The sequence below is a fragment of the Babylonia areolata genome, chromosome 1 (assembly GCF_041734735.1).
Source record: "Babylonia areolata isolate BAREFJ2019XMU chromosome 1, ASM4173473v1, whole genome shotgun sequence".
NCBI lineage: Eukaryota > Metazoa > Mollusca > Gastropoda > Neogastropoda > Buccinidae > Babylonia > Babylonia areolata.
In genome coordinates, this window is record NC_134876.1 from 93,536,694 (window position 1) to 93,557,585 (window position 20,892).

General features: G+C 47.4%; 1 protein-coding gene across 1 annotated transcript in view; it reads right to left on the bottom strand.

The window, feature by feature from the left end:
• Positions 1 to 11,847: 11,847 nt before the first annotated feature.
• LOC143291679 (uncharacterized) overlaps positions 11,848 to 20,892 on the bottom strand; it is a 14,560-nt gene continuing 5,515 nt past the window's right edge. Inside the window, exons 3-5 of the mRNA XM_076601722.1 lie at positions 19,909 to 20,815; positions 15,520 to 15,607; positions 11,848 to 12,025 (exon numbers count right to left, since the gene is read on the bottom strand). Of these exons, the coding sequence (XP_076457837.1) occupies positions 11,848 to 12,025; positions 15,520 to 15,607; positions 19,909 to 20,815 (1,173 nt within the window). The remainder of the gene's footprint in view (positions 12,026 to 15,519; positions 15,608 to 19,908; positions 20,816 to 20,892) is intronic.

Genomic DNA, 20,892 nt, shown 5'->3' on the forward strand with positions numbered 1-20,892 from the left:
ACAGCACAAACACTGGTGCAGCAGCACCGCACACCCACAGTGCCCCCTTGAGGACCCCTGCACGAGGCGGACACCCGACATGAGTTATGGCAGCATGGGGAGGGAGGTGGAAAAAAAAGAGGGGGTGAATGGCAGAGGGCAGCTCTGGCACCTCCACCCACACTGTATCCTCCACCCATACATACTCTACCCACTCTGTATCCTCCACCCCCACACATCCACTACCCACTCTGTATCCTCCACCCACACATACTCTACCCACTCTGTATCCTCCACCCACACATCCTCTACCCACTCTGTATCCTCCACCCACACATCCACTACCCACACTGTATCCTCCACCCACACACATCCACTACCCACTCTGTATCCTCCACCCACACATCCACTACCCACTCTGTATCCTCCACCCACACACATCCACTACCCACTCTGTATCCTCCACCCACACACATCCACTACCCACTCTGTATCCTCCACCCACACACATCCACTACCCACTCTGTATCCTCCACCCACACATCCACTACCCACTTTGTATTCTCCACCCACACATCCTCCTTGTAGTAGTTATTAACGCGGCGATAGCCTTGAGTTGGCCTTAGTGGTCGGCGAGGCTCTAAGCACCATAATTTCATTTCATTTCACCCACACATCCACTACCCACACTGTATCCTCCACCCACACATCCACTACCCACACTGTATCCTCCACCCACACACATCCACTACCCACTCTGTATCCTCCACCCTCACACACATCCTCTACCCACTCTGTATCCTCCACCCACACACATCCACTACCCACTCTGTATCCTCCACCCACACACATCCACTACCCACTCTGTATCCTCCACCCACACATCGTCTACCCACTCTGTATCCTCTACCCACACATCCACTACCCACTCTGTATCCTCAACCCACACACATCCACTACCCACTCTGTATCCTCCACCCACACACATCCACTACCCACTCTGTATCCTCCACCCACACACATCCACTACCCAATCTGTATCCTCCACCCACCCACACATCCACTACCCACTCTGTATCCTCCACCCACACACATCCTCTACCCACTCTGTATCCTCCACCCACACATCCACTACCCACTCTGTATCCTCCACCCACACACATCCACTACCCACTCTGTATCCTCCACCCACACATCCACTACCCACTCTGTATCCTCCACCCACCCACACATCCACTACCCACTCTGTATCCTCCACCTTCACACACATCCACTACCCACACTGTATCCTCCACCCACACATCCTCTACCCACTATATCCTCCACCCACACATCCTCTACCCACTCTGTATCCTCCACCCACACATCCACTAACCACTCTGTATCCTCCACCCACACATCCACTACCCACTCTGTATCCTCCAACCACACATCCACTACCCACTCTGTATCCTCCACCCACACATCCACTACCCACTCTGTATCCTCCACCCACACATCCACTACCCACTCTGTATCCTCCACCCACACATCCACTACCCACTCTGTATCCTCCACCCACACATCCACTACCCACTCTGTATCCTCCACCCACACATCCACTACCCACTCTGTATCCTCCACCCACACATCCACTACCCACTCTGTATCCTCCACCCACACATCCACTACCCACTCTGTATCCTCCACCCACACACATCCTCTACCCACTCTGTATCGTCCACACACACATCCACTACCCACTCTGTATCCTCCACCCACACATCCACTACCCACTCTGTATCCTCCACCCACACACATCCACTACCCACTCTGTATCCTCCACCCACACATCCTCTACCCACTCTGTATCCTCCACACCCACGCACATCCACTACCCACTCTGTATCCTCCACCCACACACACATCCACTACCCAATCTGTATCCTCCACCCACCCAAAAATCCACTACCCACTCTGTATCCTCCACCCACACACATCCTCTACCCACTCTGTATCGTCCACACACACATCCACTACCCACTCTGTATCCTCCACCCACACATCCACTACCCACTCTGTATCCTCCACCCACACATCCACTACCCACTCTGTATCCTCCACCCACACACATCCACTACCCACTCTGTATCCTCCACCCCCACACATCCACTACTCACTCTGTATCCTCCACCCACACATCCTCTACCCACTCTGTATCCTCCACCCACACACATCCACTACCCACTCTGTATCCTCCACCCACATACATCCACTACCCACACTGTATCCTCCACACACACACACACATCCACTACCCACTCTGTATCCTCCACCCACACATCCACTACCCACTCTGTATCCTCCACCCACACACATCCACTACCCACTCTGTATCCTCCACCCACACACATCCACTACCCACTCTGTATCCTCCACCCACACATCCTCTACCCACTCTGTATCCTCCACCCACACACATCCACTACCCACTCTGTATCCTCCACCCACACATCCACTACCCACTCTGTATCCTCCACCCACACACATCCACTACCCACTCTGTATCCTCCACCCACACACATCCACTACCCACTCTGTATCCTCCACCCACACATCCACTACCCACTCTGTATCCTCCACTCACACACATCCACTACCCACTCTGTATCCTCCACCCACACACATCCACTACCCACTCTGTATCCTCCACCCACACATCCACTACCCACTCTGTATCCTCCACCCACACACATCCACTACCCACTCTGTATCCTCCACCCACACACATCCACTACCCACTCTGTATCCTCCACCCACACACACATCCACTACCCACTCTGTATCCTCCACCCACACATCCACTACCCACTCTGTATCCTCCACCCACACATCCACTACCCACTCTGTATCCTCCACCCACACATCCACTACCCACTCTGTATCCTCCACCCACACATCCTCTACCCACTCTGTATCCTCCACCCACACATCCACTACCCACACTGTATCCTCCACCCACACATCCACTACCCACTCTGTATCCTCCACCCACACACATCCACTACCCACTCTGTATCCTCCACCCACACACATCCACTACCCACTCTGTATCCTCCACCCACACACATCCACTACCCACTCTGTATCCTCCACCCACACACATCCACTACCCACTCTGTATCCTCCACCCACACACATCCACTACCCACTCTGTATCCTCCACCCACACACATCCACTACCCACTCTGTATCCTCCACCCACACACACATCCACTACCCACTCTGTATCCTCCACCCACACACACATCCACTACCCACTCTGTATCCTCCACCCACACACATCCACTACCTACTCTGTATCCTCCACCCCCACACACATCCACTACCTACTCTGTATCCTCCAACCACACATCCACTACCCACTCTGTATCCTCCACCCCCACACACATCCACTACCTACTCTGTATCCTCCAACCACACATCCACTACCCACTCTGTATCCTCCAACCACAAATCCACTACCCACTCTGTATCCTCCACCCACACACATCCACTACCCACTCTGTATCCTCCACCCACACATCCACTACCCACTCTGTATCCTCCACCCACACACACATCCACTACCCACTCTGTATCCTCCACCCACACATCCACTACCCACTCTGTATCCTCCACCCACACATCCACTACCCACTCTGTATCCTCCACCCCCACACACATCCACTACCCACTCTGTATCCTCCACCCACACATCCACTACCCACTCTGTATCCTCCACCCACACATCTACTACCCACTCTGTATCCTCCACCCACACACATCCACTACCCACTCTGTATCCTCCACCCACACATCCACTACCCACTCTGTATCCTCCACCCACACACATCCACTACTCACTCTGTATCCTCCACCCACACACATCCTCTACCCACTCTGTATCCTCCACCCACACATCCACTACCCACTCTGTATCCTCCACCCACACACATCCACTACCCACTCTGTATCCTCCACCTTCACACACATCCTCTACCCACTCTGTATCCTCCACCCACACATCCACTACCCACTCTGTATCCTCCACCCACACACATCCACTACCCACTCTGTATCCTCCACCCACACACATCCACTACCCACTCTGTATCCTCCACCCACACATCCACTACCCACTCTGTATCCTCCACCCACACATCCACTACCCACTCTGTATCCTCCACCCACACATCCACTACCCACTCTGTATCGTCCACATACAAATGCATCCACTACCCACCTCAGCCCCTCCATCCCGCTATACCTCTACTGCCTTCAAAAGCACGGGTTGCAAGTTCAGTTCCCATGGTGGTAAATGTTTCTCTCCTCGAGTTGGTGCCTCAAATCAAACGTGACATGTCCACTTTCTGTCTGAACGGAGTGCTGGTCAAATGGCGAGAGACACTGGCTTTACGTGCAGCATTTAAGTTGTGTGTGTGTGTGTGTGTGTGTGTGTGTGTGTGTGTGTGTGTGTGTGTGTGTGCTGCACTGCACTGTGTTGTGTTGTGTTGTGTCGTGGTGTGGTGTGGTGGGGTGTGTTGCGGTGTGTTGTGGTGTGGTGTGGTGTGTGCAACATGAGGCTGTGATGTGGTCTGGTGAGCTACATTGTGTTGCGATGTGATGTTTTTGTGCTGTATTGTGCTGTGATGTGATGCAGTGTGTTGTAATGCGATGTTTTGTGCTGCTATGTGTTGTGTTGTGATGTGATGTGCTGCATAGTGCTGTGATGTAATGTATTCTGCTGCTGCATACTGTTGTGTTGTGATGTGATGTGCTGCATAGTGCTGTGATGTACTGTATTCTGCTGCTGCATACTGCTGTGATGTGATGTGTTGTGCTGCATAGTGCTGTGATGTAATGTATTCTGCTGCTGCATACTGCTGTGATGTGATGTGTTGTGCTGCATAGTGCTGTGATGTAATGTATTCTGCTGCTGCATACTGCTGTGATGTGATGTGTTGTGCTGTGTGTTGTTGTGATGTGTTGTGTTGTGCTGCATTGTTTGTAAGGAGCATTTGATATGACTATTTGTTCGTAAGGGGCACTTAATATGACAGTCTGTTTGTGAGGGGTATTTAATGTGACCGTTTGTAAGGAGTATTCAGTATGACTGTTTGTTTGTAAAGGCCATTTAATATGGCTGATTGTAAGGGACATATAACTGTCTGTTTGTAAGGGGCATTTAATATGACTATCTGTAACTGGCATTTAATATGACTGTCTGTTTGTAAGTGGCATTTGATATGACTGATTGTTTATAAGGGGCATTCAATATGACTCTAGTTTGTAAGGGGTATTTAATGTGACTGTTTGTTTATAAGGGGCATTTGATATGTCCGTTTGTTTACAAGGGGCATTTATTGTGACTATTTGAAACGGGCATTTAATGTGACTGTTTGTTTGTAAGGGGTGTTGAATATATGACTGATTGTTTGTAAGAAGCATGTAATGTGACTGTTTGTTTGTAAGTGGTGTTTAATATATGACTGATTGTTTATAAGAAGCATTTGATATGACTGTTTATAAGAGGCATTTGATATGACTGTATGATTGTAAGGGTCGTTTAGTATGACCGATTGTTTGTAAGGGGCATTTAATATAACTGTTTGTTTGTAAGGGGTGTTTAATATATGACTGTAAGGGGCATTTGATATGACTGTCTGTTTATAAGGGGCGTTTGATAAGATTGATTGTTCGTAAGGGGCATTTGATATGACTGTCTGTTTATAAGGGGCGTTCGATAAGACTGATTGTTCGTAAGGGGCATTTGATATGACTGTCTGTTTATAAGGGGCGTTTGATAAGACTGATTGTTCGTAAGGGGCATTTGATATGACTGTCTGTTTATAAGGGGCGTTCGATAAGACTGATTGTTCGTAAGGGGCATTTGATATGACTGTCTGTTTATAAGGGGCGTTTGATAAGACTGATTGTTCGTAAGGGGCATTTGATATGACTGTCTGTTTATAAGGGGCGTTTGATAAGACTGATTGTTCGTCAGGGGCATTTGATATGACTGTTTATAAGGGGCATGCAGCAACGTCAGTCAGGGAAGGCAGAAGCTGCAGCCCACGAAGGGGGAAATCCCCAGCAACAGGAAGGAACCAGTTAAAGAGATATCCTGTCATCACAAGAGGAAGCGTGACTTGTTTGAAGACAACGATTATGCCACAAAACACCTTCTTGCACTCAAGATATTTGAAGAGATAATGACATAATTACCAGTCGTGCTGGCAGATGAAATAATTGTGTTTTTTTTCCTGCAAAGAGCAAAGACAAAGTGATAATTTTCATGCATCACGTCTTTGCGTTCGGATGGGTCGTTATCAACATGGCTAACTAGCTGAATCGTGAATCATGCACATTCGTTCGTAATTCCAAACAAAATAAATGAAAAGAATTCTCGGACAAACCCAACTGCACATGAAATTTGATTGTGTTTTAATCGAGCCTTCATAACGCTTCTCCACTTTACTGTAATTGAGACTTACCTAAAAGACTGCTGAACGAACAGTGGGCACATTTGTCGGGTATCAGCTCTTCTGTGAACATTCGAATACATGGCAAAGACGGTATTGTATTGTATTGTATATCGGGCTGCTCTTCCCGGGGAGAGCGCTTCACCGCAGTGTAGTGCCACCTATAGTTTTTCGTCTTTTTTTTTTCCTTCTCTGTCTGTAAGTAATTTGTTTCTACTATCAAAGTGATTTTTCTTTACATTTTTACCAAGGACAGCCCCTTTGTCGCCGCGGATGGTTCTTTTACGTGCACTTAGTGCATGCTGCGACACGGGACCTCGGTTTATAGCATCCTCCGAAAGACTAGCACCCAGACCACCACTCATGGTCTCAGAAGTGGGGGTAGGGGTCAGGGGGAGGTGGGGGGGGGAGTGAAAATTCCGATCCGTGTGGTGGGACAGGAACTCGCGGATACTCACGTCCTGGTCGGGCGCAACAGCACAGTGTGACGGCGTGCACCGCTACACTGTAGGGGTAACTTGGGAAAGTATTGAGTGGTCGAAGGAGAGAGCTTCAGAAAGTATAGAGTGGTGGAAGGAGAGAACTTCAGAAAGTATAGAGTGGAGGAAGGAGAGAACTTCAGAAAGTAAAGAGTGGAGGAAGGAGAGAACTTCAGAAAGCAAAGAGTGGAGGAAGGAGAGAAGTTCAGAAAGTAAAGAGTGGAGGAAGGAGAGAGCTTCAGAAAGTAAAGAGTGGAGGAAGGAGAGAACTTCAGAAAGTAAAGAGTGGAGGAAGGAGAGAACTTCAGAAAGGAAGGAGAGAGCTTCAGAAAGTATAGAGTGGTGGAAGGAGAGAACTTCAGAAAGCAAAGAGTGGAGGAAGGAGAGAACTTCAGAAAGTATAGAGTGGAGGAAGGAGAGAACTTCAGAAAGTAAAGAGTGGAGGAAGGAGAGAACTTCAGAAAGTAAAGAGTGGAGGAAGGGGAGAACTTCAGAAAGTAAAGAGTGGAGGAAGGAGAGAACTTCAGAAAATAAAGAGTGGAGGAAGGAGAGAACTTCAGAAAATAAAGAGTGGAGGAAGGAGAGAACTTCAGAAAGTAAAGAGTGGAGGAAGGGAAGAAGAGAACTTCAGAAAGTAAAGAGTGGAGGAAGGAGAGAGCTTCAGAAAGTAAAGAGTGGAGGAAGGAGAGAACTTCAGAAAGAAAAGAGTGGAGGAAGAAGAGAACTTCAGAAAGAAAAGAGTGGAGGAAGAAGAGAACTTCAGAAAGTAAAGAGTGGAGGAAGACGAGAGCTCCAGAAAGCAAAGAGTAGAGGAAGAAGAGAGCTTCAGAAAGCAAAGAGTAGAGGAAGAAGAGAGCTTCAGAAAGCAAAGATGGAGGAAGGAGAGAACTTCAGAAAGAAAAGAGTGGAGGAAGGAGAGAACTTCAGAAAGTAAAGAGTGGAGGAAGGAGAGAACTTCAGAAAGTAAAGAGTGGAGGAAGAAGACAGCTTCAGAAAGAAAAGAGTAGAGGAAGGAGAGAACTTCAGAAAGAAAAGAGTGGAGGAAGGAGAGAACTTCAGAAAGTAAAGAGTGGAGGAAGAAGACAGCTTCAGAAAGAAAAGAGTGGAGGAAGGAGAGCTTCAGAAAGTGAAAAAGTGGAGGAAGGAGAGAACTTCAGAAAGTAAAGAGTGGATGGAGGAAGACGAGAGCTTCAGAAAGCAAAGAGTGGAGGAAGGAGAGAACTTCAGAAAGTAAAGAGTGGAGAAAGGAGAGAACTTCAGAAAGTAAAGAGTGGAGGAAGACGAGAGCTCCAGAAAGCAGAGTAGAGGAAGAAGAGAGCTTCAGAAAGCAAAGAGTGGAGGAAGGAGAGAACTTCAGAAAGAAAAGAGTGGAGGAAGACGAGAGCTTCAGAAAGCAAAGAGTGGAGGAAGACGAGAGCTTCAGAAAGAAAAGAGTGGAGGAAGGAGAGAACTTCAGAAAATAAAGAGTGGAGGAAGGAGAGACCTCCAGAAAGCAAAGAGTGGATGAAGTAGAGAGCTCCAGAAAGCAAAGAGTGGAGGAAGTAGAGAGCTCCAGAAAGCAGAGAGTAGAGGAAGAAGAGAACTTCAGAAAGAAAAGAGTGGAGGAAGGAGAGAACTTCAGAAAGTATAGAGTGGAGGAAGGAGAGAACTTCAGAAAGTAAAGAGTGGAGGAAGGAGAGAACTTCAGAAAGTAAAGAGTGGAGGAAGGAGAGAACTTCAGAAAGTAAAGAGTGGAGGAAGGAGAGAACTTCAGAAAGTATAGAGTGGAGGAAGGAGAGAACTTCAGAAAGTAAAGAGTGGAGGAAGGAGAGAACTTCAGAAAGTAAAGAGTGGAGGAAGGAGAGAACTTCAGAAAGTAAAGAGTGGAGGAAAGAAAGAACACCAGAAAGTAAAGAGTGGATGAAGAAGAAAACTTCAGAAAGTAAAGAGTGGAGGAAGGAGAGAACTTCACAAATCAAAGAGTGGAGGAAGGAGAGAACTTCAGAAAGTAAAGAGTGGAGGAAGGAGAGAACTTCAGAAAGTAAAGAGTGGAGGAAGGAGAAAACTTCAGAAAGTAAAGAGTGGAGGAAGAAGAGAGCTTCAGAAAGAAAAGAGTGGAGGAAGAAGAGAGCTTCAGAAAGTGAAAAAGTGGAGGAAGGAGAGAACTTCAGAAAGTATAGAGTGGAGGAAGGAGAGAACTTCAGAAAGTAAAGAGCTGAGGAAGGAGAGAAGTTCAGAAAGTAAAGAGTGGAGGAAGGAGAGAACACCAGAATGTAGAGCGGAGGAAGGAGAGACGAAGTGCTCAGGAGAACTTCAGAAAGTGAAGGGTGGAGGAAGGAGAAAATTTCAGAAAGTAAAGAGTGGAGGAAGGAGAGAACTTCAGAAAGTAAGGAGTGGAGGAAGGAGAGAAGTTCAGAAAGTAAATAGCTGAGGAAGGAGAGAACTTCAGAAAGTATAGAGTGGAGGAAGGAGAGAACTTCAGAAAGTAAAGAGTTGAGGAAGGAGAGAGCTTCAGAAAGTAAAGAGTGGAGGAAGGAGAGAACTTCAGAAAGTAAAGAGTGGAGGAAGGAGAGAACTTCAGAAAGTAAAGAGTGGAGGAAGGAGAGACGAAGTGTGTCGGAGAGCTTCAGAAAGTAAAGGAGGGAATGAATGTGCGTATATCTGTGTGTGTGTGTGTGTGTGTGTGTGTGTGTGTGTGTGTGTGTGTGTGTGTGTGCGTGTGGCACACGTCAGTTGATATTGTTAACCCTTCACATCTGTATTTCGTGCCTGTTGCCTGATGACAGACTGACTTACGAACATTAGTTGTTCATAACACAGCTCTGTCAATACAGCCTCGTTAACTTCTGTTGCTTGTATCTTTGCTAACCAATAAATGAACCAAATACCGGCAATACGGGGGCCTATGGACCAGGAGGAAAAACGCAGGAAAGAAAAAAAAAAGCAGAGAGAAAGGAAGAAAGAAAGAAACAAAAACAAAAACGTCTCAGCACCGGACTCCACCAACCACTGAGCCAGCGAGGTTGCAGAACGGGGGCCATGGGGGACAAGAACCAGTGTCACCAGGAGGAAGGTGGAACAATGGCTAAGACGCTCACCTGCCAATATAGAGAGTCCGTGAGGGTGTGTGTTCGAATCCCGCTCTCGCCCTTTCTCCTAAGTTTTCACTGTAATCTCAACTGAGCGTCTTGTCATTCGGACGAGACGATAAACCGAGGTCCCGTGTGCAGCACGCACTGACTTGGCGCACTGAAAAAGAACCCATGGCAACGAGAGTGTTGTCCACTGGCAAAATTCTGTAGAAGAAATCCACTCTGATATGTACACAAATATAATAGGCATGCTCTCAATGCCGGATTAAGTGCGTTGGGTTATGCTGCTGGTCAGGCATCTGCCCGTGGTGTGGCGTATATGGAGTGGTTCGAACGTAGTGACGCCTCTTGGAGAGGCTGAAACTGAAACCAGAGCGCCGCTGGAAAAAGAAAATAACTGCCAGGCTGCTTTTCCAGAGTGGTGCTAGGGCGAAGGAGGGGGCTGGGGGGGGGGGGGGGGCTGGTGATGGTGTAGCCAGTGATTGACATGTAATCTGTTTCTCGGCAAGAGGGCGTCCGAGAGACTTTGCTTTGGGTTCAGTTACTTAGCATGTGTTGAGTAGAGACTGAGAGCGTTGAGGACTGAGAGACTGAGCGAGAGACAGAGAGAAGGGGAGAGAGAGAGAGAGAGAGAGAGAGAGAGAGAGAGAGAGAGAGAGAGAGAGCCTTGTTTACAGGACTGTTGCTTTACAGTAAAATATGTATGTGTGTGTGTGTGTGTGTGTGTGTGTGTGTGTGTGTGTGTGCGCGCGCGTGTGTGTGTGTGTGTGTGTGTGAGTGTCTGTCTGTCTGTCCTGTCTGTGTATGTGTGTCTGTCTTTGTGTGTCTGTCTGTGTGTGTGTGACGTCTGTCCACTAAAGATAAATGGAGAGAACGAAGAGAGAGAGAGAAAGACAGACAGAGACAGAGAGAAATATAATTGACACTCACACTCAACACTTGACACTGTATCGATACTTGAAAATTTAAATTTCATAAACCAAAGGCTCAGTTGACATGGGGGTAAAGGCCATATCTTGAAGCGGCAATGAAATATAAATAAGCAATTTTCATAGTTAAGTACGGAGAGTTAAAATGACAAAGTCAATTCAGTTACAGTGACACAACAAAACTGCACATAATTCAGCAACAATGACGTAAGTCCATGCCGCGCGCGTTCGTGCACTGAACGAACCCACTACACACAAACATAAGCTTACAACCGCGCACTCATACAACACAGTTTCAGTATGCCTTCTTAAACAAAACAAGAGTACTACTTAGGAGTATGCAGAAGCTAACTGAAGCCAATTCATTTGTCTAATATTGTGTGCTTCAGTAATGTTTTTGCAAGTGATTCGATAACTCCATAAGCTTAAATAGCCTGCAGTTTGCACGAACATTGTGGTATTAAATAGCCTGCAGTTTAACCAGGCTTGGGGGGCGGGAGATAATTGATAAACCCGACCTGCACGGGCCAGGGCTCTGTCACAGAGAAAGGGAAGCTAATCTGTCTTGCAGCAAGAAACGCCGAGTCGCCTCTCTTACATCGAGACACTCGAGTTCCGGCCTTGGTTGTGACTGCAGGCTACAATGAAGCAGGCTCAGTAAGATGGCCCAGAGTTTATCATCTCATGAATGTGTGGGGGGAGGGGGAGAAGGGGGGTGGTACATGTATGCGTGTGTGTGTGTGTGTGTGTGTGTGTGTGTGTGTGTGTGTGTGTGTGTGTGTGTGAATAAACTGTCCATGAAAGTTCGACCAATAGCTGGAGGAGATGGATGACTTAAAACCTGAAGAGGAGGAAGAAGAATGCAGTGGTCAGTCAGCCCATCGGTTCAGGACCCCACGAGACGCTGGCCGCGGCCTGGCCAGCCTGTGTGTCCACCCAGCAGCTGGCTGTCATACACCACGGACCCCGACGACACCCCGGGGTACACATTCTTCAGGGTGGACACGACCCCTTCCTCGATCTTCTGGAAGCTTCCCCTGGGTGTGTACCCGTCCCTCACCGATCTGCACAGCAGGCACACAGGGCACTGGCAGTTCACAGTGTGCATTCACCAGGTCTGTCATCGATAGATCTGTTTGTATGACAGTCAGTCGTCGTGTCCGACTTTGACCAACAGAACAGCACAGGAGCAAATGCTGTCCCAACTATCTGGGCTAGAATTTGATTATTGTGGAGAGTGTCTTGCCCAAGTTACATCCCCACTCTCTCGACCAAGAGAGTTTTAGGACAGTCGGTGTTGGGATGGTTCCCAAGGGCCAACTAGCCCCCCCAAGGCTGCAGCACTAAGAGCCAGTGCAATCTTGCCCCCCTAGTCCTCATAGTTCTTCACAAAAGACTATGCTGTAAATGACTTCCCATTGCAATGGAGAAACCATTGATCATACAGCTCTCACTTTGCTGTTGGCACAAATGTATTATGGTGGCCTTTTTATCAGTCTGCATTCATCGGGTCTATTACTGATAATTATTTATGGTGGTCATTTTATAGCAGTCTGCATTCATCGGGTCTGTTTCTGATAATTATACGGTGGTCATTTTATAGCAGTCTGCATTCACCAGGTCTGTTACTGATAATCATAATTATGGTGGTCATTTCATAACAGTCTGCATTCATCAGATCTCTCGTTGATAATTATATGGTGGTCATTTTACAACAGTCTGCATACATCAGGTCTCTCGTTGATAATTCTATGGTGGTCGTTCTATCCTTGCTTGTCCAACACTAAGTGATCTGGGAACCATATTCATTGCTGTAAAGTATTGCAGCAGTCAATCGATTTTTCTATTAATTTTTGCCTTAAAAAATTGATAGAAATTTAGCGATTTATATTTAGAAACCATTTAAATGTCGTAGAGCATTGACAGATTAACTGAATGGTCAAGCCATGTATAACTGTATTTGGGTTTTGATAATCCATAAATGTATAGATACAAGCAAGTTATATGAATATGTATGTATGACTGATATACATCATTCTTTCGAATGGGGCTATAGCCTTTTTGAATAATCACTTGAGTCTGAGTCCATTATTGATACATTCTAGCCAATCAAATCAAATTCTTTATACAAAAGTAAAAGTAATCATAATCTTGTTGACTCACTTGTGTAAACAAAGTGAGTCTATGTTTTAACCCGGTGTTCGGTTGTCTGTGTGTGTGTGTGTGTGTGTGTGTGTGTGTGTGTGTGTCCGTGTGTCTGTGTGTCCGTGGTAAACTTTAACATTGACATTTTCTCTGCAAATACTTTGTCAGCTGACACCAAATTTGGCATAAAAATAGGAAAAATTCAGTTCTTTCCAGTCATCTTGTTTAAAACAATATTGCACCTCTGGGATGAGCACAACAACAAAAAAGTAGCCTAATTATATGCAAACTGCATTTACTGTTATATTTATATTTTTTGTATTCTCTAAACTTGGCACTTTGACCTCTTATTCTGACACAACAACAAGAGGAGTCATTATTATCATTTGTTTGTTCAATCAGGAACTTCTTTTGCTAAGCATGGAATTTTTATTTATTTTGCAAACGTTTTGGTGCAGATAGTAAAAAAGGGAAATTACTCTGTAATTAATGCTAGGGGACTTAATTTATCACAAGTGAGTCTTGAAGGCCTTGCCTCTCTTGTTTTTCTTGTGTTTTGCTTTTCTTTTCTTTTTTAACATGGGGAATTTTATCTGTCTGCACCGTCGACGATATGTCCGCTCAATTGGGCACTGAGGAGGGATGATATGTCTGTGTGCACCTTTTTCTTTTGTCCGGGTTAATGTATAAGATTCACATTAAAATGATACAAAGTATTTTCTCTCTTGTTTTTCTGTGTAGTCTGTTGCATGGAAATCATAGAGCACAATCTTTGCTGTTACTTCTTTTTTCTTCTTCGTTTTTGTTGTTGTTGTTGTAGTTGTTTGTTTGTTGTTTTTTTGTGGTGCTTCACATGACCTGTTCACTGGCCGATTTGTTTTAACAATAGAATGCTAATGACAACGGAGAACAAAAAGCTTAACCTTGTGCGCTTTATTTGCATCATCGTTATAATCTTCGGTGTGTAGTTACGTTAACTTTTGTGTTCTTTGACTGCTATCACGCCTGGGAGTCTGTCTTTCCCGTTCTACCTTTCTCATGGCGCTCTCTGCTTCAAGTCGTCTCAAGACCGATCTTTGCGAATGCAGCATACTTATACGAACACGCTCCACTGTGTTATGACACTCACTCGCACACACACACACACACACACACACACACACACACACACACACACACACACACTGGAGAATACCGTCTACATGTGATTTCCGAGCATGACTATAACAATATATGCGAACACAGAAATGAGACAGACAAACAAATGCGGCGCATATCCGTCTAGCAATGTGCTTCGCGTGTGATTTCTTCTGTGTTCAAGCGCAGACAAGTGCTCAGTACCAACACACACACACACACACACACACACACACACACACACACACACACACACACACACACACACACACACACACGCACACAAACACACACACACACACAAACACACACACACACACACACACACACACACACAAACACACACACACACACACACACACACACACACACACACACACACACACACACACACGTCGTCCAAATAATATGCTTAGCGAACTGGTCTTACGAAAACAATTACAGCCAAGGTTGGCGGCGAGGGTAAAGAAAAAAAAACCTTGTATCGATCTTGTCCATTGACCTCTGTCCATTCTGACTGCTCACGTCAGCACCCGCGTCTGCAGAGGTGTTGTTTATACAGTCTGGCCGCACGGGCATGGTCAATACATTGAGTCACAGTCGGTATGAAACTGAGAGGTCTGAGACTCGTCATTGTTGGCTGGACTTATGAGTCTACACACGACATCCCCAGACCAATAACTAATCTCGACGTGAGGTCACTGTGGAACCGCTGACAGGCAGCGACCGCATCTCGATAGATTATGTCCTGGTCTGGTGACCTCTTGTGTGACTCTCTTCACTGTCATCGTGACCTCCATTCACTGGTCTCGTGACCTCCTTCAGTCACGGGTCTCGTGACACCTTTCACGGGTCTGGTAATCTGCCTTGACTGGACTGTCCCCGTAGAACATAGCCACTTGAGGACCGAACCGGTTCCCCATCCCAGTTGTGCGTGGATAATGTAACGCTTAATCAGTGACCGAAGGAAATTTAGACGGATGGAAATCCAAGACTGACATTGCTATTATATAACTGCAGAAACACATCACCCAGTTCAGGCCAATGCCCCCCCTCCCGCCCCCCTCTCTCTCTCTCTCTCTCTCTCTCTCACACACACACACACACACACACACACACACACACACACACACACACACACACACACACACATACATGCATGTACACACAGACGCGCATACACAGACGCATGCACACAGGCATGAACGCAAGTGAGTACGCACGCACACACACACACACACACACACAGAGTTAAGCACAAGAGGTAAGTACTGACCTGGCAAGAGTGATGATCCTGGGAGTGAAGTTATCAGTGTGTAACATCCTCCACAGTTGTCCTGAGCGTGTCTCTATCTCTGGGCCGTCTGTACAGCACAGTCATTGCACACATCACAGCCCGTCACCATCATTACACACATCACACATCGTCACCATCATTACACACATCACACCTTGTCACCATCATTACACACATCACACATCGTCACCATCATCACACACATCACACCTTGTCACCACCATTACACACATCACACATCGTCACCACCATTACACACATCACACATCGTCACCATCATTACACACATCACACATCGTCACCATCATCACACACATCACACCTTGTCACCATCATTACACACATCACACCCTGTCACCACCATTACACACATCACACCCGTCACCATCATTACACACATCACACCTTGTCACCATCATTACACACATCACACATTGTCACCACCATTACACACTTCGCACACCATCATTACACACATCACACATTGTCACCACCATTACACACATCACACATCGTCACCACCATTACACACATCACTCCACGTCAACATCATTACACACATCACACCTCGTCACCACCATTACACACATCACACATCGTCACCACCATTACACACATCACACCTCGTCACCATCATTACACACATCACAGCCCGTCACCATCATTACACACATCACACCCCGTCACCACCATTACACACATCACACCTTGTCTACATCATTACACACATCACACCCCGTCACCACCATTACACACATCACACCTTGTCTACATCATTACACACATCACAGCCCGTCACCATCATTACACACATCACACCTCGTCACCACCATTACACACATCACACATCGTCACCACCATTACACACATCACAGCCCGTCACCATCATTACACACATCACACATCCTCACCATCATCACACACATCACACATGTCACCACCATTACACACATCACACATCGTCACCACCATTACACACATCACACCCCGTCAACATCATTACACACATCACACCCCGTCACCACCATTACACACATTACACCCCGTCACCACCATTACACACATCACACATCCTCACCATCATTACACACATCACACCTCGTCACCATCATTACACACATCACACATCCTCACCATCATCACACACATCACACCTTGTCACCACCATTACACACATCACACATCCTCACCATCATCACACACATCACACCTTGTCACCATCATTACACACATCACACCTCGTCACCACCATTACACACATCACACATCGTCACCATCATTACGCACATCACACCTCGTCACCATCATTACACACATCACACCCCGTCACCACCATTACACACATCACACCTCGTCACCACCATTACACACATCACACCCCGTCAACATCATTACACACATCACACCCCGTCACCACCATTACACACATCACACATCCTCACCATCATTACACACATCACACATCCTCACCATCATTACACACATCACACATCGTCACCATCATTACACACATCACACCCCGTCACCATCATTACACACATCACACCCCGTCACCACCATTACACACATCACACATCCTCACCATCATCACACACATCACACATGTCACCACCATTACACACATCACACATCCTCACCATCATTACACACATCACAGCCCGTCACCATCATTACACACATCACACATCGTCACCACCATCACACACATCACACCTTGTCACCATCATTACACACATCACACCTCGTCACCATCATCACACACATCACACCTTGTCACCATCATTACACACATCACACCTCGTCACCATCATCACACACATCACACCTCGTCACCACCATTACACACATCACAGCCCGTCACCATCATTACACACATCACACATCCTCACCATCATCACACACATCACGGCCCGTCACCATCATCACACACATCACACCTTGTCACCATCATCACACACATCACAGCCCGTCACCATCATCACACACATCACACCTTGTCACCACCATTACACACATCACACATCGTCACCACCATTACACACATCACACCCCGTCAACATCATTACACACATCACACCCCGTCACCACCATTACACACATCACACCCCGTCACCACCATTACACACATCACACCCCGTCACCACCATTACACACATTACACGCCCGTCAACACCATTACACACATCACACCCCGTCACCATCATTACACACATCACACCTCGTCACCACCATTACACACATCACACATCGTCACCACCATTACACACATCACACCTCGTCACCATCATTACACACATCACACATCGTCACCATCATTACACACATCACACCTCGTCACCATCATTACACACATCACACATCGTCATCACCATTACACACATCACACCTCGTCACCACCATTACACACATCACACCTCGTGACCATCATTACATACATCACACCTCGTCACCACCATTACACACATCACACCCCGTCACCACCATTACACACGTCACACCTCGTCACCATCATTACACACATCTCACATCGTCACCATCATTCCATACGTCATACATCGTCACCACCATTACATACATCACACCACATCATCATCATCATCAAACACGTCACATATCGTCAGAATCAACACACACGTTACACCTCGCCACCACCATTGCACACATCACACCCTGTAACCATCATTACATATATCATACATCGTCACCATCATTATACACATCACACCTCGTCACCATCATTACATACATCACACCACATCATCATCATCAAACACGTCACACATCGTCAGAATCAGTACACACGTTACACCTCGTCACCATCATGGCACACATCACACCTTGTCACCACCATCAGCTGGGAAATGCCGATCAAAGTGATCCTGACGGCTGGGAAACGCCCATCAAAGTGATCCTGACGGCTGGGAAACGCCCATCAAAGTGATCCTGACGGCTGGGAAACGCCCATCAAAGTGATCCTGACGGCTGGGAAACGCCCATCAAAGTGATCCCGACGGCTGGGAAACGCCCATCAAAGTGATACTGACGGCTGGGAAACGCCCATCAAAGTGATCCTGACGGCTGGGAAACGCCCATCAAAGTGATCCTGACGGCTGGGAAACGCCCATCAAAGTGATCCTGACGGCTGGGAAACGCCCATCAAAGTGATCCTGACGGCTGGGAAACGCCCATCAAAGTGATACTGACGGCTGGGAAACGCCCATCAAAGTGATACTGACCGCTGGGACGCATAGTGCATTTCTCCCCATCCCCACAGTGCAGTATCCCTACAGATGAGTGTTGTCAATTTCTCCACACATTCCCGACCTGTGCTGGGTTTCTCAACATTACTGTTGCGCTCGAGAGACATGCTTCCAAATCTACAATTACAGACCTCATTCAGTTGATGGCACAGCTGTCACAAGAATTTTGTCCAAGACAGAGCTAACTGGGCTGGACCATCAGTCCTCCTCTCCAGACATACAGTCCTTATTATAACCGAGTGTTTCACTTGCTGGCGCTGACGTTCTCTCGGGATAGGGGCCCCCCTGAAGGTGAAAAGTGTGGAAGGGCAGGAACCAAATAAAAAGTCATGAGAAGTTCTCAAAAGACGATTTCATAAAATAGATCGGGGCAAGAAATGACACGCCAGGCAAGTAATTAAAAAAATAAAATAAAATAAAAAAGGCTTTTGACAGCTGATGGTAGGTCTAATATTGAAACGGTTGTGCATATGTGTGTCTGTCTGTGTGTTAGTCTGTGTGTTTGTGTCTCTGCTGGCGTGTTGTGAGAGGAGGGGGGTTATGAAAGAGGAGGGGGGGGGGTAAATTAAGGAGCTCTTCCAGAGACTTTTATGCCGATTCCAGTCAGAGCAAAAGGAAGTCATTGCTTTCTCTTCAGCGGTTTTCCATTCTCCCTTCACGGAAAAGCTGCATCAATTTCCGATCGCTAACAGGCATCGCCTGCCTGCATTTCCAGTCTACAGACTGCAACCAGGACGAATTACTCCACACTGTCAGGATCGGGGCCTTATGTTTTTTTCTTCTTGTTGGAGATACAGTTCCAGTTGTACAGGGTGACCACGATTAATAAATCAACCCTGCTCGGTGCAAGAGCCAGTTATGTCAGGGAGAAAAATACAGAAACAATACCCATATGCAGTAGAAGTCTTTATTCTAACATGTAGTAGTAGTCTTCAATCAAACGTGTGTTTTTTTCTAGGTTAATTGATATTAGCTTCTTTTCCTATATTAGATTTCTGTGGAGGGGGTTGGGGGGTGCAAATAAAATAACACACGTGTGGACAGACATTCACAGACAGCACGCCATCCACGTCTACCTGGCATGGAACATGGCCCACAACCAACTTACCGGGAGCATGGAAGACAACAGCGGACTTCCCCGGACGGTTATAACCGGCGCAAACCAGCATACCACGGGAAGGGTCGAACCCCATCGTTCTCGGGGACTCTCTGAGACAGATTCCAACCTGGCTCAAGGCCAGCAGCTGCCGGCCGCTGAGGGAGAAGAGGTCCTTGACCAGAAAGGCCACAAGGCTGCCCAGCTGCTCCGTCTCCTGGACACAGGGGATCTGGGTCTTTCTCAGGTCGCTTGTCAAGCGGGTTGAGAACGTTTCCACGGCTGAGTGAGACTGTTCTTCGCATTTGAACTGCCTGCACAGAACCAGGTCTCTGTGCAATCTGTCAAGGAAGTCGGTGAACATGCTGTCTGCCGCGGCCTCTTGCCGGGCGTCCTGGGCACAGAATATCCTGCTGACCATTGCAGACAGCAAGTCCACCACACTGCTGTCTACTGCCGCGTCCTGCAAGGGGGTGTTGGCTGCCTCCACACCGTAGTAATCCTCGTCAATGTCCAGGAGGATGGACTCTTTTCTCCCCAGCCAGGGAGTGTCTGCGTCATCCAGTGAGATGTGGAGCTGTGTTCCGCCAGGACTGGACGTCAGCAACTCGATGGCTTTGTCTTCCATGACTATCTCTGCCAAAACGTGAACTCGAGGCCGACATTGTTCCCTGTAGATGACCTTGTCGGTGAGCCTGTTGGCCATACACTGGTAGGAGTTCTCCCGGTCGGGGTTCTCCCGGCTATCCAGAGCCACACAGTAACACAGGGTGTTGGTGTGCCGACCACGACCTCGCGTGGTTCCTGCCAGCACGTGGTAGCGGTGATATCCCGTGGACCCCAGGAGCTCTGACACCCGCTGTTCCCAGGGCGGCACCACCCAGATGTAGCGACTGAAGAGCCCTGTAAGGGCTGCGGCCTACCATCACCAAGCAACAACCCGTCACACACATAACAGTCACGTCTTGTCGAACTGCATGGTCTGTGTACTTCCAA